Source organism: Mercenaria mercenaria, chromosome 18, assembly GCF_021730395.1.
Source record: "Mercenaria mercenaria strain notata chromosome 18, MADL_Memer_1, whole genome shotgun sequence".
NCBI lineage: Eukaryota > Metazoa > Mollusca > Bivalvia > Venerida > Veneridae > Mercenaria > Mercenaria mercenaria.
Genome location: NC_069378.1, coordinates 19,464,836 through 19,490,719, shown reverse-complemented (window position 1 = coordinate 19,490,719; position 25,884 = coordinate 19,464,836). Strand labels below are relative to the sequence as shown.

The 25,884-nt window shown below is 35.3% G+C and overlaps 2 protein-coding genes across 2 annotated transcripts; both read right to left on the bottom strand.

The window, feature by feature from the left end:
• Window positions 1-1,537: 1,537 nt before the first annotated feature.
• On the bottom strand, window positions 1,538-11,534 carry LOC123538702 (fucolectin-like). The gene is made up of 4 exons (XM_045322994.2): window positions 11,177-11,534; window positions 7,362-7,598; window positions 6,140-6,337; window positions 1,538-4,533 (listed from the first exon to the last, which is right to left on the bottom strand). Exons 1-4 carry the CDS (start codon window positions 11,508-11,510, stop codon window positions 4,526-4,528), a joined length of 777 nt encoding a protein of 258 aa, XP_045178929.2. The 5' UTR covers window positions 11,511-11,534; the 3' UTR covers window positions 1,538-4,525.
• A 2,582-nt stretch (window positions 11,535-14,116) lies between these two features.
• On the bottom strand, window positions 14,117-22,008 carry LOC123538005 (fucolectin-like). The gene is made up of 4 exons (XM_053529690.1): window positions 21,984-22,008; window positions 21,104-21,358; window positions 19,826-20,026; window positions 14,117-14,157 (listed from the first exon to the last, which is right to left on the bottom strand). The coding sequence occupies exons 1-4, from the start codon at window positions 22,006-22,008 to the stop codon at window positions 14,117-14,119; spliced, it is 522 nt and encodes a 173-aa protein (XP_053385665.1).
• Between the last annotated feature and the right edge of the window lie 3,876 nt (window positions 22,009-25,884).

Genomic DNA, 25,884 nt, shown 5'->3' with positions numbered 1-25,884 from the left:
CTTCCTAAGAAACGTATATAAACGGTTATGGCACGCCAATTGTCCAATAATAACGGTAACCCAGGTTTGCAGTAAAAAAAGTAGAATTAACAATTACAGATAAACAAGGGTTTTCGAACGTAAAACCAGGTTTTTTAATACTTACCAATATTTTCGGGCGAAAACACGCCCGTGAACCCAGGTTTCGACTAGTTCAATTAAACTTTGAATTTCGGCCGTTATTTTAAGTTCACGAGCGTGAACTTATGTTTACGGGAGTAAACCAGGGTTCTCGGGTGTAAACCATAGCTTACGAACGTGAACATATGTTAACGATCGAGAACTTAGGTTTACGACCGTGAACATGGGTTTACAACCGTAAACATAGGTTAACGCTGGTGAATATAGGATAATGATCAAAAATCATAGTTTTGTTCGAGAAACCAAGTTTTTCGAACTGAAACCTACGTTCACGTTCATAAACTGTGGTTCACACTCGTAAACCCAAGTTCATGGTCGTAAACATAGGTTCACGTCCGTATACAATGGTTCTCTGCAATCAAATTATCCAGCAATTACTTTTTTTGTCGATACTATGATTATCGAATACTAACATAAATTTTCGAGCGAACACACAGTATAACGGGCTTAAATTATAGTTTACTCTCTTGGACCCATGTTTACGTCCGATAAACTAGGTTTCTTGATTGAACTTTAACTTGGATGCACAAGTTAATCAAGACCACAACAATACTCTATGCTCGCCTTAGTTTAATATGGAAAACCCATAATATCTAAGATTTTGCCAACATCTTTCCCGCACAGTTTTCATTCAGTGTTTTGTGGTAGCCAGCCTTTCTGTACTTTCAGTACTTTGATTTAAGTGGGGATTGTCCCAATACTATACAAAATTATTATCAAGGATTTGCTTGATTGAAAGAGGCCGACTGCAATCGTGTATTCGTATTGTAATTCATACCTGTTACATGTATGCCTATACATGTATATTCATGCTATGCTCATGTTTATTGTGTTAATGCGGTCATAAAGTACCGGCGATGAACAGAGTATTATGTTTGGCCGAATAAACTATTGAAATTGAATTTATAGAATCATAAAGCCTTTCAATGCTCTGTAAAATTTAATTTCAATCTAATTGCTTTTAGGCTGAAAATGCCTTTCATTGAACTGTATAAGATAGGCTGAGGCATCCATTGGCGAGTGGTTGCTAATTTTTAGTCACATGCTCCTCATGGATGTGGGTTTGAGTCTTACTTCGGGCATAGTTTTTTTCATATGAGGAATCCATACTGATAGCTTGCGGAAGATCGTCATTTCTATCTACTCAGGTGCTCACCCGTACTGAAATAATGCGGAGGGACACCTGTGGTCTTCCTCAACCACGAAAAGCTTAATGAATGAGTTGGGTTTTACGGCGAATCCACACAAAACGGTCATATATCGCCGGGACGAAAAGCTGAAAAGTCGCCATATTATCTATAATTGTGCCTGTGTTACGTTAAAACAAACAAAAACAAAACAAACAAAAATATGAGATAATTAAAATTTAATTGTTTTAAAAGAATCATAATTCATTTCAATGAGCTCTAAAAGATAATTCAAATTTAATTGTTTTAAATGCACATAATGCCATTGTTGAAAATGTGGCTGCTCTTACTGCAAAAGTTTATCTTGTCTAACCATATAATTATGCATGACATAATTCAGACAGCTGTTATATCTATTCTTAACATGAAACTTAACTTCTAAAGGAACTTTAAGCTCTTATACATTCTTTTTAATCCCCCGCCGTGGCGGAGGGATTATAGGAATGGACTCCGTCCTTCCGTCCTTCCGTCCGTAACAAAATCGTGTCCGGTCCATATCTCCTAAACCCCTAGAAGGATTTTCATGAAACTTGGGTCAAATGATCACCTCATCAAGACGATGTGCAGAACCCATGAATCAGCCTTGTCGGCTCAAGGTCGAGGTCACAACTCAAGGTCAAAGGTTTGAGCCTGTCATTTTGTGTCCGCTCTATATCTCATAAACCCCTTGAAGGAATTTTATAAAACTTGGGTCAAATGATCACCTCATCAAGACGATGTGCAGAACCCATAAGTCAGCCATGCCGGCTCAAGGTCAAGGTCACAACTTAGGGTCAAAGGTTTTGAGCCTTCCGTTTTGTGTCCGCTCTATATCTTCTAAACTCCTTGAAAGATTTTCATGAAACTTGGGTCAAATAATCACCTCATCAAGACGATGTGCAGAACCCATGGGTCAGCCTTGTCGGCTCAAGGCCAAGGTCACAACTCAAGGTCAAAGGTTTGAGCCTTCCATTTTGTGTCCGCTCTATATCTCCTAAACCCCTTGAAGAAATTTTATCAAACTTGGGTCAAATGATCACCTCATCAAGACGATGTGCAGAACCCATGAGTCAGTCATGCCGGCTCAAGGTCAAGGTCACAACTTAGGGTCAAAGGTTTGAGCCTTCCATTTTGTGTCCGCTCTATATCTCCTAAACTCCTTGAAGGATTTTCATCAAACTTGGGTCAAACGATCACCTCATCAAGGCGATGTGCAGAACTTATGAGTCAGCCATGTCGGCTCAAGGTCACAACTGAAGGTCAAAGGTTTGAGCCTTCCATTTCGTGTCCGCTGTATATCTCCTAAACCCCTTGAAGGAATTTTATAAAACTTGGGTAAAATGATTACCTCATCAAAACGATGTGCAGAAATTATGAGTCAACCATGCCAGCTCAAGGTCAAGGTCACAACTAAGGGTCGAAGGTTTGAGCCTTCCATTTTGTGTCCACTCTGTATCTCCTAAACCCCTTGAAGGATTTTCATCAAACTTGGGTCAAATGATCACCTCATCAAGAACTCATGAGTCAGCCATGTCAACTCAAGGTCAAGGTCACAACTGAAGGTCAAAGGTTTCAGCTCTGTATCTCCTAAACCCCTTGAAGGATTTTCATGAAACTTGGGTCAAATGATCACCTCATCAAGACGTTGTGCAGAATTCATGAGTCAGCCATGTCAGTTCAAGGTCAAGGTCACAGCTAAAATCAAAGGTTTACCCTTTCACTATCCATAGCAGTGGCGGGGGATTTAGCTGTCTTTCAGACTGCCTTGTTAATAATAATAATAATGATAATAATAATAATAAATAATAGTAATAAAATCTAAATCCAATAAAGGTTATGTAGAGTGTACATAGCATCAAAATAAAATGCAAACTATTTCCAGTAAGGCCCTCGGTTCACAAGAACAAGAACAAGAACAACAATATGCATGAATACGAACATTTACAATTACACGAATCACTTGCAAAAAAAAAAGCACACAAAACAAACAACAACAAAAAACAACAGTATATCATCATATTATACTGCTTCCCATTTATTCGTTTGACAGACACTCGTATATGTAAAATAGAGAGAAAAACAACAAGAATCATTATATGTATACATAACCATTAACTTTAGAAATTGTAGGAAACATGAAAGATAATAGGTAAGATTTCTCGGATGCACAGAGCACCACAAACACAGCCTCATAGCCACGCAAAGTAGACCCACAACGAAAAGAAGCTGTAACGGAAAAATATTACAGACGGGTTGCTTCAAAAATCCAACAAGTACATTTTAATTTCATGCAAAATAAAGATAGAGGGGGAGGAAGGGGTACGGAGTAGAGAGGGAGTGGGGGAGGGGGTAGAAGGGGAAAGTAAAACAAGGATGAATATACAAAACGAATATTACGTTCCTTGATCACAGTTACACTACAGCTGAAACCACAGTATCGCAGACACTCACGTCCCAAAGACAAACACACACGCACACGCACACAACTTACTAACATAGATAAACAGACAAATAAGAAATAACAACACCGTAGGACACCACCCAAGTCACACAGACGCACAAACACACAAACGCACACATATAAGCAGGAAAAGACAACAATCGGGCATCGCCTTAAGATTCGGGCAGCCAAAATTGAGGTGGGCACGATAATTTACTCATAGTAAAGGGGGAGGGGGTGCCAAAGCAAGGCATTGCAATTGCAAGGGGAAAGTACGTGGCCGATAGGGGTAGTGAACGAACAATTGTTGTTTTAAATTTTTGAATGTTTCCATGTCCAGGATTCCTTAATTTCAGCAGGAATCTTATTCCAAATATTAACGCTGAAGTACGAGACGAATCTTAGAGTAAATTTATACGAGGTCTTGTACGCAAATAAGAATTTCGTGGGATACAGAGCGTAGATTTTACAATGTTTTATTTGAGGAACTCCATATTTCAGTCATATAACGTAATTTACAACTTTATTTTCTAGGGTAAGTTCTATATTTTCGAATTACACTACAGGATGTCGCTGTCCTAATTCGTGCAATACCAAAGTCAGTTGTCTGGTTCAGTGCTTAAAACCACACGTCCATTTAAAAATCCGGTTGCTTTATAAAGGAGTGGAATAACCTGTAGTTAGTTAGTTTAAGTCCTGCATGCCGATTCCTCCAATTTCGAATCATAAGTTGAATGATTTAGTAAGCTGAAACAAAGAAAAATATATTGCTGTCAAAATTATTCCAACAGGTAGATTTTTATAAAAAAAGAAATGTTAATATTGATGTTTCTCAATTCAGCTCTATAAAAAGCTGATAATCGAATCGTCTAGTAAGTTGATATTAATTACTTTATACTTAATGAGGGAAAATTGCAATGTTATTTTGAATCTGTCATTTTTTGACGAAGAACAGTTTCCATCAGGAATACTAGTTGAACACTTCTGATATTTATTCTAGAGAGGCCACCGCTCCATAAGTACTCTCAGTGCTTTGATTATTCTAGAGAGGGCACGATGGACTTGTAATTACACATCTTTTATCTAAAGATATTTAGTACGCCTTCATCCACAAGCGCTTGAAGTTCTATCAATAAATATATGCACGTATTATCATATCCCAACGATCTCAACAAACCAACCTGCATAAAATTATTATTGATTGAGCTTCAAATGTTTCATTCTTGAAATTTCGTAAGGAAAAGGTATCTGACAGTGTCATATATAGGAACAGTGAAACAAATTATTCCTGGTTAGGTGAACTAGAAATACTATATTTAATGTGCATTCGTTTTTTTACTATACAGTTATTGACTTATGTTGAGGTCAATATCATTTTTACAGGTCCGTAAAAACACATATTGACCGAAATATAAGTCTATAATTGTTATATTATATGCCCTTCATAAATACATTCATTTCACTAGCCCATATTTCACACATTTAAGAAAAAGTGATATCACAAGAGTCATTATCACTTTTGCAGGTCAATATCGCTTTTTGCGGACCCGCGCGTGCACTCATTTCGACCAATCAAATGAGCGCATTTGAGAAGGGTATATAATATTTGAATATATTTAAACTAGCACGACAGATTAAAAAATGTGCCAAATGGCTGATTTCTTTGAGACAGACATATATGTTAAAATAAGAAAGAAAATGTTTTAATATTATCCGGATGCAAACATGCTCGTGTAATGGGCATTTTACTTCCTTGTGTAATTAACTTGATGAATTAAAGACCCACACAGAAAAAAAAATGTATTCCTCTGTATTTCCTTGATGGTAGTTACCGTATTTTCCGGACAATAGGCCTATACGTTAAAAAAGTGAAATTTTCAGGGGTGAGCCTATGCGTCGAAGCGGCCTATACGTCATTTTATTTTTTCTAAATGGGCCTTTCATGCGGCCTTTACGACAGTTTTAATTTTTCACTTACATTTTGTAAGCTGTTGAAATTCTGTGTAGCCATATTTTGCTTATCCGATCGAATCAGCTAAAATGTAAAGAGTACAGAATGGACATTTTGCCGAAAGGGCCTTTGAAAACAGCTCACGAAAAATTACATTAACAGTTCACTGCATTCAACGGATTAACGTAAACGCAATCGATTTCATTGACTATTTATCGAGGACATTCTTTATACGACATGGTCATGTTCGCCGCATTTTGGTGTATAGGCCGCGGCCAATATGCCGGAGCGGAAAGAGTGGGTACGTCACTTGGTGTTGGTGGGGTTACTTATACCGATGTATGCAAGGTTTACATTTTAAAAGCTTTTCAGAATATTTGTGGAACTGTTAGAAATTCTTACTTGGAAATCCAAACACTTGCACTTCGCAAAGATGTAGATATTCAAGGCCTTCGAGTGTAACTTGAACGTATCTTGCTTGTTTACCCTCTGGAAAAAGGAAGGTATGAATATCGTCAATCTGACCTGGCACAGTGCCAACAATGTTCATAGACTCCAGTGTCGTCCCCATACTCAACCTCAAGTCTCTAGTCCGACGATCTGTAAAACATTTAAACTCGAAACATGTACAAAAATTTAGTTCTACAGTAGGCGATTGAACATTTCTTGCTTTGCAGGAAAGTAATAGATTTGCAATCATGTACCTGACGTATCGTGTATAAACCTTTTTTATAGAGCCAACGATGTTTATAAACTTTTGTGTCTTCCCAACGATTAGTCCCTAATTATTTAATATCTTGCTTTACAAACATGACACAAGATATAAATACATTGCTAAGAAATAACAAAGTTATATTTTGTCCTATCGATGCCAATCTTGTCGTAAGAAAATAACATGGCGATCGCTCAGTTAGAATCCCCGATTTTTAGCTGAGAAATTGGACATATCCGAATATTAGTTGTCTAGTTATCATTTTCAATTCATTTTAGTCTGATATAACATGCAAAATTCTATTGATTTACAGTCTGCATTAATTGCAAGGAACGTGAATTGCAAAGTTAAACGCTTTTATGTGAGAAAAACGAGATGCGTATTATTATATCACTCGAATGGCGCTCTTGTGATATAATGTCTTCGCATCTGAACTGCAAACAATGATTTTATTTAAAGACAAAGCATTGTTTGGGATATATGACCTTCAGATACGAATCTGCAAGCCTTCCGAACTTCGAAGAAATGTGCCATTGATAACTCACTAACATAATAGGAACTTTTCTATGAGGTGAGCGATCTTAGACCATGACGGCCTCCTTGTTTGAACTGATGGCGTCTTACATGCTCGTTATTCAAAATTCCCACGACATGTGTAAAAAGTTAGATTTTTCTTAAAATATGGTAAGCATATATATATAATAACATTTAGTCATAAGACTGTATACTTTTATAAATTTCTATGGGAGACTGAATAAAAGTACCCACTTAAAATTTTGTTTGCGACTCTGTAACGGAATGTAAAGAAAGGTTACTAGAGCCTCAGATTTGGAATTACCAAATATAAGTTCTTTGTAAATACATGTAGCAAATATATGATCAACTGGTTTAGAGCAAGGGGTGTTAACTTACTGCATCCACCAATCTCGCAGTCACTATCAATTCTATTGAATAATGTTACATCGACAATATGATACATAGCTCCAAGATCGACACGCCACCATGGGTCTGTTTCCTTATCAGTATGAAAGCAAGATCCTTCTTTCAAATCTTGGTTAGTATTGCCATCTACGCCTTTAGCTTTATCGTGACTGTCACTTATGCTTGATATGGCAGTCTGTTTCCCTAGGGCAACATTTGTCTCTTCAACTGAAATTAAAGGTAAAATGTCTGTCAGCAAGAAGAGGTTACTGTTCTACAATATATGTTCAATTGCTATCTAGTATCGAGATGTTACAGAAGCTAATTTCTATGTCTTCAAAAAGTTACTATTACGCAAACCTGACACCTGTTTAATTTTCACATTTCATCGCCTATAAACATTTGATCGCATTTCATTGCATTTTCACATTTCACCGCCTTTTACATTTCATCAAAGGCTCATATTTATATAAATCAGCTCTCTGTTCCATGCATATCTTCTAAATGATATTGTCTAACATTACTATTAACGATAGTTTTGTCGTAGTAGATAAAGCTTTCTTTGGATTACCTAAACATTGATGTGAAAGTATTTGCGACTACCGCTGTTTGTTTATTGCTGATATTATCAATTTTTCAAGACTGGTGACTACTTTGTTAATGTTGAACACCATGTTTAGTGCATATGTACCCGCTGTACTTCCGCGAATTGTAGCGTACATCACAATATTTTCCTGACTCGCCTTTGCGAAACGGTAACTACTAATTGTACCAGATACAAGAGTTCCAGAACTCTGAACATTTCTATAAACAGGAAGTGCGTGGCTTTCACAGATTTGTTGAAAATATGGCCGAAAATATCACATATCAGAAATGTAACAGATACGTTTGACTATTTTCACGATTTCGTACAAACGTATTTTTCAGAGCTCACTTACAGCCTAAAGTATACATGTAATAAATGCATGACCAAGCGAATGTTTTTCTGTTTATCTAAAAGCTTTGAATTAACTGAAAATTCCATATATTACACTTTGTAAACACACTAGGGTAGATCTACATACATTCAATCATTGATCAGTCTGCTGAATCATACACGTATTGGCAGGCCAAGTTCGATCTTCAATCAGACTGTCCTAGTAATCCCAGTCAAAGAAATTTTATTTAGCAAGAAATCTAGGGCTAAACGTGACATTTTAAATATCACCATCACGACTCCGTATTTTGAACTTGTAAACGCTCTAAAGACATTAAAGTTTATACCAATCTTGTCAATATTCGGCCATTCTATGTATGATTATATGATCGCAGTGTACATCAATTAGACTGTGACTCAATGTATGAATTACAGACTCCGGTATATACCGAATTCAAGCAATTTGAATGAAAAATATCTTAAATGTATATAGTTTGTAACCATGGTGATACTAACCCTAACCTTTAGTCAGTGTATTATACATATTATACACTAAATGCGTGTAGACATGCAATAAATTGCGGATTTTTGTCGTGCGCTCAAATTGATAATCACTTCCGGACATGCGCAGACGACCGTTCCAGCTCCGCAATGAGCAACATCACATCAGTTATGGGTGAAATCTGACTAGAATCACCAGAGATGTTATTACCTTCAATTTAGCAAAATACCACATTGGTTTTTGATGAAGTTGTCATCGAAGTAATATCAGGTAAACATGTGCCAGTTAAGTTTATACTAATTTATTTTTGCTCAATTGTGATGAAAGCTTAAACCTTATTTGAATCACTCTCGAGTCCGCTTCCTTGAAAACCCAGTACTGGTGTCATATGAGAAGTTATGGTCGCAACCCCAGTGGGGCTCGGACCATGACCCCCGGGTTGAGCGACCGACACCCTAACCACTAGACTACCGCTCCGTTGTCACGGACCATCGCTTCATGTGCCCGTAACGGTTGACACTGTCTATAGCAATACTTGATTGCCAATGGTTCATTTGAAAGGTACGATAACGATGATCATATATAAAGTGTATCTAGTAAATATGGCCCTCTCCAAAATTGAGTTCGCGTGTTTCCAGTTTTTGTAGCAGAACTGTTCATGCTGTCAAATTGATAACGAATAAAATGCTTAAACTTAACCGATCATTAGTCTCACATTTAAATTAAATTCTATCGTGATGTTGCAAACAAACTTAGTTCGTGTTATGTTGCCTCAGGAATAAGTTTCACTGTCTTCTTAAAAGTGCATCAAGTGCATTATTTGTCTGAGTAAATTGATAATAGTGTTAATGATTGCAGAATAGATTTGAACTTAAATAAAGCCCACAATCTTGGTTAAGAATTAAACACAATTCATGTTTTGTATATTTATACAAGAAACTGAATAACACATCACAATATAAAGCAATGTAGCGGATGCGCAGGCTGGTCTGGATCCATGCTGGTCGCAAAGCCACTATGTTGGTTTTCTCATGGCACGGCTCATATATTATGTATTTCGTTTATATTATACAGACTTATTTCTGTATTTTCCTGCTTAACAAAATATCTTATTTGAAATATGCTTAATTGCAACTGATCTACATGCATTGCCAAAATGGCATTTTTTTTTCAATGGAAAATTCCAACATTCCAACGAAGTCGTGTTTGGTAATAATATGACGAACAAGAGCTGTCGGAGGACAGACACGCTCGACTATTCAACTGCCTTGTCAATTGAAATGAATTTAAGATCGAAAAAGGGGCATAATTTGGTAAAAATACAAAACAGGATTTTGGATCCTGTACAACACATATCAGCCCATGATAGTGGACAAGTGTGTTGAATTTCAATCCATTCCCATTTGTTTGCACTAAAATGCCAGCTTACATATAAAAACTTAATCAAAAACTGCTCAGCCGAAAAAGCGGCATATTTTTTGTTGAAAGGCAAAATAGAGTTTTTAAACCTATGCAATGTAAGTCAGTTTATCACAGTGAATAAGTGTGGAAAGTTTCACTCCATTCCCACAAGCGGTTACTGAAATACAAGCTTACATTAAAAACATAGCCAAGTCAGGACGCCGACGCACGGATGAGTCTTATAGCTCTACCTATTCGAGTTTTATCATATATTCGAATGCTACTACATTTACCCTCTTAGTATAAAACAATAATATGACATATTTGATATTTATTTTGTTGGGTTTAACGTTGCGCCGACACAATTAATGGTCATATGGCGACTTTCCAGCTTTGATGGTTGAGGAAGACCCCAGGTGCCCATCCGTGCATTATTTCGTCACAGGCGGTCACCTGGGTAGAACCACCGACCATCCGTAAGTCAGCTGGATGGCTTCCTCACATGAAGAATTCAACGAACCGAGTGGGGCTCGAATCCACATCGATGAGAGGCAAGTGATTTGAAGTCAGCGACCTTAACCACTTGGCCTTGGAGGCCCTCAACATATTTAATATTCAAATGCTCCTACATGTATCCACTAAATACCAAACAATTAAATGAGCAAAATGACGGAAATCTATGACATGTTAAATATTAAAATTTTGATAAGTTCTGCTTAAGCACTGATTAATATTACTTTAATGAAATCATCAGCATTATATTATCATGTGTTCTTAAATGTTTGATATTTTTTTGTAACTGTCAATTTATTGTTAACCTTCTGCGCCTAACAATATCATTGTATTGATAATTATACAATGTCTTGCCATGTTTCATCTTTTGTTAGTTCTCATGGACCATATGGCCATATAGAATTCTGAAAAAAAAAACTTATCAAAACTTATCATCAAAGTTTCTATTGGACATATTTAAAATGAGACACTTACGTCCTTCGAAAACCTGAGGGCGTCTTGCGTAAAACTGCTTACCCTCCAATACCGGTGCGTCGTCTTTGTCAAAGGAACTGCAACCTACACAATCCTTTGTTTGCGAATGGTGAAAAACTCCAACACACGAGGACGCTTCCGTACAAAGCGAGGCGCATTGTATTTTATTGTCCACGCGATCTGCGTTAAAAATCGTTTTAGAAACCGGGCATGTCAAACCATCAAACTCCTTGTTTCTGGCAAGACGTATTGATTCCACGGCGGAAAGAACGCAACAAAATCTACCGATAATAATCACAAGAACGAACGCGTAAGCTAGTGTTGTTGCTTCCATGTCAGAGCGATTGAAACTATCTGATTTGTCCAGTCTGCCTCTACAGATTACTTTTGCGCATGTCTCAGTTTCACACTGGATTTATCGATCTTTAAAAAAAGATACAAGGCCGCATTAGCCAATGCATATTTTAAGCTACGAAACGTGCATGCACTGCACTTTTACATACGATCGGGTATTTATAAAGCAAAACAAAAGGAAGTTTTTAAAGTATTTTATTTTTATGTAGAACACATTTTATAGAACACATATTTTACAACGTAATTCCATCATAATTATATTAATCACGATCTAGGAAACCTTGACAAAAATAAGACTAAAAAGGAGGGACCGAAATGTTGGGGACGAAATGACCAATTTAAAATCGACAAGGGATACCAAAATGACCATGGGGGATGAATTGAGTTGGGGATGAGTTATCTAGGGACGAGTTGACTTCTAAATCGTTTACGAGAGATCACTCTGTATCCAAAGGTTTGTCGAACTCTTCCGCGGTTTCACTACCGAGTCGATTCCGGTTTATGACGTAAGCTATTTTCAAAAGAGTCTTGCAACGGTTTATACTGCCTAACAGTACAGCTGAGAGCACCTTCACATCCCTTAAGAATTTTTTTTCTATTGCATTCGGAACCCTGCGGAATTGTTCATCCACCAATCGGAATGTAAAGTTTTTAATCAGTTGTTAAATAACCTTCAACCAAGATATTATAGGAAGAAAAGGTGAATACAATACCGGCCTGCGGCCGGAAAAATGACTAATAGTATAAACTATTTACTATATTTATGTCATTTATCTAATTTTGGTATATTTATTTTTTAATGGCTGGATTCAGATATATTAATAAGTTAATTATAATTGTAAATTTAAATTCATACTGAATTTTATTTTTTGGCAACGGCAGCAAGTGTTTTATGCTAGCTTCTCTGCCCCTTCAAATGTGACAGATTGTTGTAACTGTCGAAGTCGGTTTATTCACTGTCTCTTTTTTTCCCTTGCATTGCCTAGTCAAGACGAAAGATGATATCCTAGAAATATAAAATATCAGCAAGGGAAAAAGGACAGGGTGGGTTAGTATTTCTAAATTAAATTCATATCAATGTTTAAATAAAAGTATAAGTCATTGTTTTCCTCTTTTGCAGAAATCAATATTAAAAAGAGCGAGCAATCCAAAGGCGACCCTTTTATATAGATAAAACACTTGATCATGTGATCATGTGGTAAAGTTAAAATGTAATTTTTTTCTGGATAAAGTGTTTAACCTTCAGTCGGTTCAACTGAATATTGCATTAATTATGTTTTGATAATAATAATAATAATAATAATAATAATAACAATAACAAAAAATAATAATGACATTTTTATTTAAAGAAGGTAGCACATGAAGCTAAAGATAAGTACAAAGTACAAAAGATACATCTTAATTCTAAATGTGGCCTTCTGCAAAACAACAACAACCAAATACAATTTACATTATCACATAGCCTAAATTAATATCACATTCATCCTTTTTAATATCACATTCATTCTTAGACCCCTAAAAGTAGATATTGCCATTAAGTATCCATTTATACAATTTACGTTTAGGCAATCAATAAGTCATAATAATCAATTATATTATAATGGCATAGTTATAATTTAGCCGATATAAACAAAGAGATTCTTTAAGCAGTCAACTGCAAGATATGATATACTTTTTATATTTCTTTTTAAAAGATGTTAGAGAAGTCACCATATAACATGGGTGTAGTGTATATATGAAATAAAACAAAAGTTAATTGGTATTATTTAGCTTGTAAATTTAGGTTGAAAAAGTTTGGAATATTAGATATGTGTATATTACTAGGAAAACACAAGCTGTTAACGTGCAATTGTTACTCTAGCAGCAATTAAATCTTCCGTCCTCTAACTGGTTGCCTTAGTGATGCATATCATACTTTTGCTTCTCTTCTGGCAGTCTGTACCAGTTTTGTGTTGTAAATGTTGAAAAATCAAGAGCAGACGACAAATATATCTGACGACATACGTTCTCCGACACCGGTTTATGTGAGGAAGTTGCGCGTTCCTTGTAGAGAACGATAGAATCATTGCTGGTACCAAACAGGAGTACAGATTCAGTTAAATGACGGTGTTAACATGACTAAAACATTGAAAATACAGTGTTGACTCTTGATAAAGGATCACAGAAAATAAAAAAGTTAATGTATAGAATTACGACAGGTAGAAACGTCATCACCAGTCACAAGAAGACAGTTGAAACAAAGATACTGACAACAAGGGTAATGTTTCTGGCAAGGAAAATACTTATCTATGACACGTTCGTCTAAAGGAGTCCCACTGGTACAAATTAAGTCATATCGTGACATACCAGGAAGTCCAAATAAAATCTGAAAAGTAGATCCCTCGGAAGCACCGATAACAAGGCAAACAGTGAAAATTGCAGACTGAGTTTGATTGAGTCTGTTCATGAGCAGAAATGGAAAATGCAATACTGCCCATGTTTTGACCTAATTTTATATATAGGGTCTATGGGTTTGATTGGTTAAGTCACTTGTCTCCCGACTCCGAGGGCTTGAGCCCGTCTCTTAGTTTCATGTTGGAAAGCCATTCAGCTGACTTGCTGAAGGTCGATGGTTCTACCCTGCAGTCCTGAAATAATGCACAAATGTTAAGAAACACCTAAATGAATTATCAGAATAGAAGTACTTTGATGATTTGCCCGCAAATCAACCAGAGCTGTCCCATTTTAACTCTCCGGCCTGGCATTTTCAAATAACAGTTTACCGTATTCTAAAACAACATTAAAACAAGTTTTATTACATATAAAACCCATAAACTGCCTTTAAGCAGTGTCTCTGATGTACGTAAATAATGGATGACATATCTCTGTTTGAATATGAAATGAAATATTGTGCAAAATGCAACAACAGACAAAATGATCAACCAGGATGGGACGCTAAGCTTTGCAATATGTATTCAACAATTCACCCAATGGTTTTAATAAATTGACAGAAAACTATAGACCAGACCGCCTCGTTTATTTTCAAAACATTTGTTTAATCACAGTCAGTTAATTGCTTTGACTGTTGCCTTGTAAAGATATGAATTATAGAATAGAATACAATTGTGTTTAAATTACAAAGGTCTCCTCCTGACGCACGACAGAAATTATAATGCCTATCAATGAGCTCTATAAGGTGCACATGTTTGTACTGGTACAGAATCCAGGAACACTGGTTAGGTTAACTGCCCGCCGTTACATGACTGAAATACTGTTGAAAAACGGCGTAAAACCCAAAACAAACAAAAAATCTTTAAGGTGCAACTGCTTTAAATACTCATAATGCTTTTCAGTGATCTATGTAAGATACTTCAGATTTAACAACTTTAACAAATCATAATATATTTCAATAACCTTTATAAGATATTTTTCATTTCATTGCTTTAAAGGCTCATAATGCTTTATAGCATGTGGTGTGACATGTAAAACAGTTAAGAATGAATATCACTTTCTGTTAGTGTGTCCATTTTACATAGATATACGAAATACCTGCCAACAAAACTACTATTGTTAGTGGCCTAAATTTTAAAGTTTTAACCTTTGATAAGCGATTGTCTAAGTAGTATTATTATCAAGCATTTGCTATAAGAGGCTGGCTACAATTTTGTATTTGTATTGTAATACATGCATATTCATGCAATGCTCATATTATTTGCATTTTTTCAATACGGTCATAAAGAACTAGCGATGAACATTGTAAATGTTTTGCTAAATAAACTATTGAAATTGAATTGATAAAATCAATAAGCCTTACATTGCTCTCTGTAAGATGATTTGCTTTTAAGGCTCAAAATGCATTTCAATGAACTCTATAAGATATTTAGAGGCATCCATTGGCGAGTGGTTGCTCACTTTAAATCACCTGCCTCTCGCCGATGTAGGTTCGAGTCTCACTTCGGGTTCTACTCAGGTGCCCGCCCAAGATGAAATAATGCGGAGGGGCACCTGAGGTCTTTCTCGACCTACGAAAAGCTGAAAAGTCGTCATATGATCTATATTTGTGCCGCCGGTGTTACGTTGAAACAAACAATAACAAAACAAACAAAACTATGAGATAATTTAAATTTAATTGTTTTTAAAGAATCTTAATGCATTTCAATGAACTCCATAAGATAATTTAAATTTAATTGTTTTTAAAGAATCATAATGCATTTCAATGAACTCCATAAGATAATTTAAATATAATTTTTTTTTAAAGAATCATTATGCATTTCAATGAACTCCATAAGATAATTTAAATTTAATTGTTTTTAAAGAATCATAATGCATTTCAATGAACTCCATAAGATAATTTAAATATAATTATTTTTAAAGAATCATTATGCATTTCAATGAGCTCCATAACATAATTTAAATTTAATTGTTTTAAATGCACATTATGCCACAGTTGAAAATGTGGCTGCAAAAGTTTATCAAGCAGTTTTATAAGTAGTTATTGTGTAACCACATAATTATGCGCAAGATCTATTCAGACAGCTGTTTTATCTCTTCTTAACATAAAAATTAACGTTTAAAGGAAATTAAGCTGTCACACATTCTTTTTATTAATAATGATAATAATGTTGATAATAATTATAATAATAAATAATAATAATAATAAATAATAATAATAATAAAATCTTAATTCAATAAAGGTTATACAGAGTGTACATAGCATCAAAATAAAATGCAAATTATCTCAAGTAAGGCCTTCAGTCCACAATAACAACAATATGCATGAATATGAACATTTAAAATTACACAAATCACTTGCAAGAAAAGCTCACAAAACAAACAACAACAAAAAACAACAGTATATCATTATATTACACTGCTTCCCATTTATTCATTTGACATACACTCGTATATATAAAAGAGAGAGAAAAACAACAAAAATCATTATATGTATACAAACATTAACATTTATAAATTGTAGGAAACACGAAAGATAATAGGCTAGATTTCTCGGAAGCACAGAACACCCCAAACACAGCCTCAGAGCCAAGCATATCCAAAGTAGGCCCACAACAAAATGAAGCTGCAACGGAAAAATATTACAGACAAGTTGCTTCAACAAGAGCTGTCACAGGAGACAGCGTGCTCGACTATTTCGATGCTGGATAGTGAAACTGGGCACATCTGAGGAAACTAGAGCTGTCACTGGAGTGTTTAATGACTCCAATTGTGGATGAAGATATTGCACAATAGCCTGAGTCTATGTCAAAAATATCAACTTAAAGTAATAAGAGAGGTAAAGATAAAATGTATCAAACAACTATATAAGTATATCCTAAGCAAAAAGGGGCATAATTCATTAAATATTGGTGCCAGAATTGTGCAGCTTGTGTCATATAGTGTGGGTGATGATGTTGAACAACTATTTTAAGTTTGAATCAAATCCATTCAGTAATAACAGAGACAGAGTGAAAGTGCATCAAAACTTTAACCTTAAATTCTAAGTAAAAAGGTGGAATAATTAATAAAAAAATTGGTGCCAGAGTTATGCCCCTTGCATCATATGGTGTGGGTGATGATGTTGAACAACTATTTTAAGTTTGAATCAAATCCATTCAGTAATAACAGAGACAGAGTGAAAGTGCATCAAAACTTTAACCTAAAATTCTTAGTAAAAAGGGGAAATAATTCATGAAAAAATGGTCCCAGAGTTATGCACCTTGCATCATATGATAAGGGTAATGATGTTGAACAATTGTTTAAGTTTGAATCAGATCCATTCAGTAATAACAGAGGTAGAGTGAAAGTGCACCAAAACTTTAACCTGAAATTCTAAGTAAAAAGGGGGAATAATTCATGAAAAAATGGTGCCAGAGTTATGCACCTTGTGTTATATGATGTTGGTGATGATGTTGAACAACTATTTTAAGTTTGAATCAAATCCATTCAGTAATAATAGAGATAGAGTGAAAGTGCATCAAAACTTTAACCTGAAAATCTAAGTGAAAAGGGGGGATAATTCATGAAATATTGGTGCCAGAGTTATGGCCCTTATGTCAGATGATGTGAATGATGATGAGGAATAAGTATTTCAAGTTTGAATCAAATCCGTCAAGTAATTACAGAGATATGTTGAAAAAAGAGAAAGTGCACCAAAACTTTAACCAAGGTGGGGACGCGGAAAGACGTCGACGCCGACGCCGGGGCGAGTAGGATAGCTCTCCTTATATTTCGTATAGTCGAGCTAAAAATGCAACAAGTACATTTTAATTTCGTGCAATTTACAGATGGAGGAGGGGGGAAGGGGTATGTGGTAGCAAGGAGTGGGGGAGGGGTAGAACGGGAAAGTAGAACAAGGACGAATATACAAAGGGAATGCTACGTTCATTAATCACAGCTTTACTACAACGTAAACCACAGTAGTGCAGACACACATGTACAAAAGACAAACACATACACACAACTAACTAACATAGATAAACAGACAAGTAAGAAATAACAACACCGATTCGGGCAGACAAAATTAAGGTGAGCACGATAACGTAATAGTAATAGTAATAGTAAAGGGGGTGGGGATGCCAAATAAAGGGAGCGCAATTGCAAGGTGAAAGTATGTGGGCGATAGGAGGAATGAACGAACAATTGTTGCTTGAAATTTTTGAATGTTTTTTTATGTCCAGGATTCCTTAATTTTAGCAGGTGTTTTATTCCAAATATTTACGCTGAAGTACAAGAACAAATCTTTAAGTAAATTTATACGAGGTATTGTACGCAAATAAGAATTTCCTGGGATACAGAGCGCAGATTATACAATGTTTTATTTGAGGAACTCCATATTGCAGTCATATAACGTAATTTACAACTTTCTTTTCCAGGGTAAGTTCTATATTTTTGAATTACACTACAGGATGTCGCTGTCCTAATTCGTACAATACCAAAGTCAGTTGTCTGGTTCAGTGCTTAAAACCACACGTCCATTTAAAAATCCGGTTGCTTTATAAAGGAGTCGAATAGCCTGTAGTTAGTCAGTTTAAGTCCAGCTTGCCAATTTTGAATCGTACGTTGAATAATTTAGTGAACGGAAAGAAAGAAAAAAGTATTGCTGTTAAAATTATCCAAACAGTTAGATTTTTATATAAAAAAGGACATGTTAACATTGATGTTTCATAATTCAACACTATGAATACCTGAAAATCGAATCGTTAAGTAAATTACTTTATATCTAATGAGGCAAAATTTTAATGTTATTTTGAATCTGTCATTTTTTTCGACGGGAAACAGTTTCCGTCAGGGGTACATGTATATGACTTAATAACTGCCTTTATAGTTGAACACTTCTGATACTTATTCTAGAGAGGCCATACCTCCATCAGTACTCTCTTTGCTTTGATTATTCCAGAGAGGGCACGATGGACTTGTAGTTACACATCTTTCATCTAAAGGGATTTAGTGGTGTGGAATATGCATATGCGCATATTTGGATTTTAAAGAATTTTTCTTGTTAATCATGACGTTAAATCATTCTTTATTGTTCTTTTTTTTTTCTTAAAGTGGAAATATGCGCATTTTTAAGTAAATATGACTTTTCTTATTTTGACTGAGGCAGTCATTTTAATAAAAGTCAAACTTCGCTTCAACTTCAGAAATCCTTTCCTATAGGTAAGGGAGATCACTGCGTAGAAGATTGAAGAAAAGAACTATTATTTTATTAGTCCGATTTCTTTATTTCTAAAATATCAACTTCAAATAAAGTATTGACAAGGGTAATGTCAACACTTTTCTACTTTGAAGCACATATGGAGTGGTTGTAAAATATAAACTGAAATGCGTTAATTTGGACACAACTGAGTCGTGCCATGAGAAAACCAACATAGTGGGTTTGCGACCAGCATGGATCCAGACCAGCTGCGCATCCGCGCAGTCTGGTCAGGATCCATGCTGTTCGCTAACAGTTTCTCTAATTGCAATAGGCTTTGAAAGCGAACAGCATGGATCCTGATCTGGATCCTTGCTGGTCGCAAACCCACTATCATAGTGGTTGGTTTTCTCATGGCACGGCTCATATATTCTTAGATTCAACACGAAACAATTTTTTAAATATTCTGGTGAAATATTTTAAGCGTCCTTTTAATAAGGATAAAACACAAGCTTAAAAAGCTTAGATTGTAGATAAAGTTCAATAGTATGAATGTTAGTTCCTGTTATTCTAAAACTATTTACGATTGAGAGATACACGAAAAGTTTTTTGACGACAACTGGTTGCTTATTTGTTGCATTTTAAAAGTTTTTCAGTATATCTGTGGAACTCTAAGGAATTCTTACTTGGAAATCCAAACACTTGTACTTCGCAAAGATGTAGAATCTTTTTTTGTCCTTCAAGTGTCACTTGAACGTATCTTGCTTGTTTACTCTCGGGGAAACTGAACGTATGAATATCTTCAATCTGACCTGGCACGGTGCCAACAACATTTATAGTCTCCAGTGACGTCCCCATACTCAACCTCAAGTTACTAGCCCGATAACCTGTAAAATATTTAAGGTTGTTGAACCGTAATGACAGTCGGTATTTTCCGTTCGATTACGTATTTCTCCGTACGCTATTTCGGCATTCTCCGGTTGCTCCGGTTGTAAGGAAAAAACAGTTTTCTGTTATAGCCGAAGGATGCCAAAATGCGTAATCACACGGAAATTGCCGATCTCCATTACGGGTTCACTGCCTCAGTCTGCAAACTTGCACAAAAGATTAAGTCCTATAATTGTCACTTGAACATGCATTGCTTGACCCGCAGGGAAATGATAGGTACATGTACGTAGTCGTCAACCTGACGGAATGAATTATATTTTCAGAATCTAAGTAAAAAATAATGCAAACAATTGAAATTTACTAAAATTTACTAAAATTTACAGCAAAACAACCATAGAGCCTAAATTTAAAGTGGTATATGGGTAGGGGTGGCTTTAGTTAAATGTCATTATTTCTGTAAAATCTAGAATTTTCACAATGACAGTAATATGTTTGGCATTACATTTTTCTTGAAAATAAAGCTGAAAATGTTTTGAAATTTGATAAGAAATATTTTTATAGGAATAAGGTTACTAAGTGATTCGGTCGAAAATATGCTTACGTGGTAAATAGATCTAGACCCAAATTTTCCATTTTTTTTGTGCAAATTCGTGTAGAACGACTGCTTTAATCAAACTTTTTCATTGCTAGGATACATTCTGCATAAAATAAGACGGTTTTCATGTATATACTCCAACGATGGTGAGTTTTGCAGATCGAAGTCGAAAGTATGGGTGTATTGTGTTGACAAGAGGAAATATGCCCCAATTTAGAGTAGCAGGCCACCACTGACTGGCATTTCAATAGGAACTATTCAACTCCTTATTTGCTTTTCATTTTTTCGTTGATTTATAATAGAACTTTCATGAAAAATAGATGAAGGAAAACGTTAGGTTCTATAACGTACGTAAATGCGACATCAAACGTTTTCATAATTAGGTTACAAAGAAAGATTTTCAGTACTGACCTATAACCAATATTAGGTAATCAAACTAGACCATAATATACTGAATGAAAACAAAATGGGACTAACTTACCGCATCCAACAGTCCCGCATCCATCAATGCGATTGAAAAATGTTACATTGACAATATGATACAAAGCTCCAAGATCGACTCGCCACCATGGGTTCAGTGTGCCTGTGTGTTGTGTGCCAGGGTCAGTAATAAAGCAAGTACCTTCGTTAAATTCTTGGTTAGTATTGCCATCTACGCCTTTAGCTCCATAGAAACCGTTAATTACGCTTGACATGACAGTCTGTTTCCCTAGTAGGGCAACATTTGTTGCACCAACTGAAATCATAAGTAAAATGTCTGTCTGAAAGATACAGTATATGTTCAATTGCTTTCTAGTATCTAGACGTTACAGAAGCTGATCGCACTGCTTATTTATCGCTAATTTTATCAAATTTTAAATTGCGGAGTATAACTTTGTTAAAATTTTACCTACAGTTTGGTGCAAATGTACCGGTACCTGCTGTTCTATATTCTGGCTGTATTTAACATATTCTCACACGACCAGCAAAAAACCTACATACATGTAGAGCAAAACCTATCTCGGGTTATTCTGCAATGAACAACTCACGTGCAATGACGTCATCCGATCCAAGTGCGTAGCACGGTCGTAAAAAGTAGTTACCGTTTTTTTTCTAACACTGTTGATACTAATATGTTGTGTTAGAATCGAAATAATAAGTTCTCAAATGTGATTTGTCGTAGAATAACCCGAGTTTTCGTTCTAATGCGAAACAATATATCACTCAGGCCTACGGCCTCCGTGGTGTATCATTACGCATAAGAACTCACAACACGGGTTATTCTACGATAAACCGCGCTAAAGAACTTATTATTTCTTAATAAAATAGACAACCTGCGTATTTTTTTCAGAGCTTGCTTATATGATACGTTTTTTTTTTACTTCTAGTACATTCTAGTGGCCACATTTTCAAGCTATCTTTGCTTGCTTAAATGTACATGTAATGCATTCATTACCAAGCGAGTTTTTCCCATCAAGATTTATTATTGTCCTTATTATCGAACCTGTTTTTCTAGAGAAAAAGTCCCTGAATTAGCAGGGAATGGCTTCTAATTCAGCATACAGTTCGATGTTTGGTGCATATGTACCCGCGATTCTTTTTTTCGGGCTGTATGTAACATATTCTAAATTATAGATATCCTAAATTTAACATCCGCGGAATGTAGCGTACATCACGATACTTTCCTGACTCGCATTTGCGAGACGGTAACTAATAATTGTGCTACAACTGAACAGTGTCGCCCTCCCTTGATCAGGAAAGAAATCAAATCTCGCAATTGGAAATCTGTATCAAGTGACATATTACAATCAGAATTCGGTCAATTAAATGAGATTGTAGTGAACACTTCCAATGTCAATGATCTTGTGTCTGAGTTCACTAGAATCACGTCCGACATTGTTCAGAAACATGCCCCTCTAAAGGAAAGAACTATTCTCTGTAGACCGACAGTTCCTTGGTACTCTGGATACCTAAAACAGCTGAAACAATACAAACGATCAATAGAAAAAATCTTTATGAATGACAAATCTGACCTTTCAAAGAAAGTGTATAGTGGTGTAAGAAATGTATATAGCGCTGAGCTTTCTAGGGCCAAGGATGAGTATTACCAGAACAAGATTGGAGAAGCAGAAGGAAACATCAAAAAGCTGTATGCCGTAACATCCGATTTATTGGGAAGGTCGAAAGATAATCCGCTCCCATTACACACAAGTGCAGTATCTTTGGCAAATGACTTTCTACGATACTTTGCTGATAAAATAATCAAGTTGAGAAATGATCTTGACAACATATCAACTGAAACACCCAATGGTAATTCTTCCTACTCAAATCCACCTGTGACTATGAATATGTTACGCGCATATAGCCAATCTGCGCATTTGGTAAATCGCGCAGTGCAAATAACCAATTTGTTATCTGCGCAACGATTTGTAAATCGGGCAACATTATATATTTCTTATATGCGCAGGGTAACTGTCTTGCGCGTTTGGTAAATGAGTCTGCGCTTTTAACATATGGATGATATCTCCCGATAAAATTGAATATCATTAGAGGGTTAGACTTGTAGGCCTACATAAAACTGTTTAATTTTAAAACTGACGGTGATCAGGCACGCGTAAAGGTGTGAATTGACTGTGCTTAATTTGTAAAGAACATATTTTTAAAGTAAATGAGCGTATTTATGCGGTAATTTCAATGAGATGCTCACGTCCCTGGTAGTTTATTGACTAAAAATTTCTGTTGACGACGGTATTAAGAGTCATTTGTCATAGGTGTTAAAAAACTTTAAAATGATACAAAATATCCAAAGTATATTAAATAACACAAGTTTTTTTATTTATTTTTTTTATTACTTTTTTAACTTTTAAACGCCGTAGCCTATGCGGGATGTCGATCCAGCGCTAATATCAAATCCTGAAATGACACCGATATTTCAAATATATATTGATCATTTCTTATAGATCGTATTGATATTTTTTAATGTTTTGTAGTACAAAAGAGTAATTTTCGCCAGAACGTGAACGAATTTTTGTTGCTGCGCAAGATGTATCCTGCGCTAATAGAAAATCTGGAAATTATTCTGATAATATGAATAACTGCCATAAACCATGCTAACTTTTACATTGTTTAACAATTACAGACTGATATTGCAAATCTAGATTTTAAAAATTTGTCATAAATTTATTTCAACATCAGTAAATTCATGGGAGGCGGTCACCAGGTTTCAATATCTGCAGTATGATACAATATGCAATTAAACTCAAACATGCGTGAAGGTGTGATTTCCTTCGGACAGCCACATCGTCCTCTCTATTCTTTTTATAACTAAAGTATTTTTTACTTCATTCGATCACACGCAGTCATTTTATACCGGATAAAGAACATAAAGGAGACTTACCTAAAAGACTGAATTGCCACACACTTACCACAATTCACCATATCGCTTTTTTTCATCATATTAAAAAAGCGCAATTCTATTGACATGGCAAAGATTAAAAATAAAACAAAAATAACCAGAATTAAAAGACGATTCTTACAGATCTTTTATACTTATATCATTTTTTAATGTTTTATAGTGAGACAGATAGAATAACTAATAAGTTTCGTCAAAATGTGAACGAAATTTTACATTTTGTAGGTGCGCAAGATGTGTGTCCTGCGTTAATAGAACTCTGAAAATTACTCCAATAACTTGAATATCTTTTATAAACCATTTTAATTTTTACTTCGTTTTTCGATTACAGTCTAAAAATGTAGCTTTTGAAAATCTGAATATAATGTTTCATCCGTAGCCTGCGCGGGGTGTTGTTCCTGCGCTAATACCAAATTCTGAACTGACGCCGATATTTCAAACATATTTCAATTCTAAAAGATACTAGTTATGTAACTTCATAAAAAATGTTTTCGGAGTAGATAAAAAAATAGAAAGAAGCGTGATTTCCGTCATAACGAGAACGAAATATTACATTTGTTATCTGCGCAAGATGTGTTTGCCCTGCGCTAATAAAAAATCCGGAAATAATCCTGATAACTTGGATATCTTTCATAATCCATGCTAACTTTATCATTGTTTTGTGATTACAGGCTGTAATTGTAGCTTTTGCCAAATGAATATTGTGTTACATCTGTATCTTGCGCGGGATGTCGGCCCTGCGCTAATAAAAAATCTGGAAATGATCCTGATTACTTGAATATCTTTCATAAACCATGCTAAATTTAACTTTGTTTTATGGTTACAGACTAAAGTTGTAGCTTTTGCAAAGACAAATGTAATTTTAATCCTGTAACACGCGCGGGATGTCAGTTCTGCGCTAATAGCAAATCCTGAATTTAAATATATCTAATTTATAAAACATATCATTTATGTACGTCTTAAAAATGTAGTAGAAATAGACAGAAACAATAGTGGTTTCCGTCATAACGAGAACGAAAAATTATATGTTTTGTCTGTGCAAGACGTATGTCCTGCACTAATAGAAAGTTTTAACATTACTCCGATAATTTCATACGCTATGTCAACTTTGATTTTGTTATTACAATTACAGACTAAAAGTGTAGCTAGAATATAAAGTTACTTCTACAAAATTCGCGGGATGACGGTCCTGCACTAATCGCTAATCCTGAAATGTCAACAATATACCAAATATATGTCATTTCTTACAATTCTAATTGATATTTTTTTTTCATGCTTTTATAATGCAAAATAAATAGAATAACGAGTAATTCCATCAAAACGTGCACCAAAGTTTACATTTTGTAGCTGCGCAAAATGTGTGTCCTGCTCTAATAAAAAATCTGAAAATTACTCTGTTTACTAGAATATCTTTCATAAACCATGTAAATTTTATCATTGTTTTACGGGCTGAAAGTCTAGCTTTTGCCAAAATGAATATCTTGTTACATCTGTAACCGGCGCGGGATATCGGTCCTGCGCTAATAGCAAATCCTGAAATGATGCCGCAATTTCAAATATATAATTTTATTTCTAAAGCATTCTATTTATGTACTTTTTTCTAAGAAAAAAAAAGAAACAAACTGTTTTAGTGGTAGAAAATAAATAGAAAAAGGAGTGATTTCTGTCATGAATAGTACGAAATATTACTTTTTTTTCTGCGCAAGATATGTGTCCTGGCTAATGGAAAATCCGGATATTATTCCGATAGCTTTAACTTTGCTTTACGAATCCAAACTAAAATTATAGTTTCTGCAAAGCAGAATATAATGTTACATCTGTAACCTGCGCAGGATGTCAGTCCTGCGCTTACAGCTAGTTTGACCCTTATC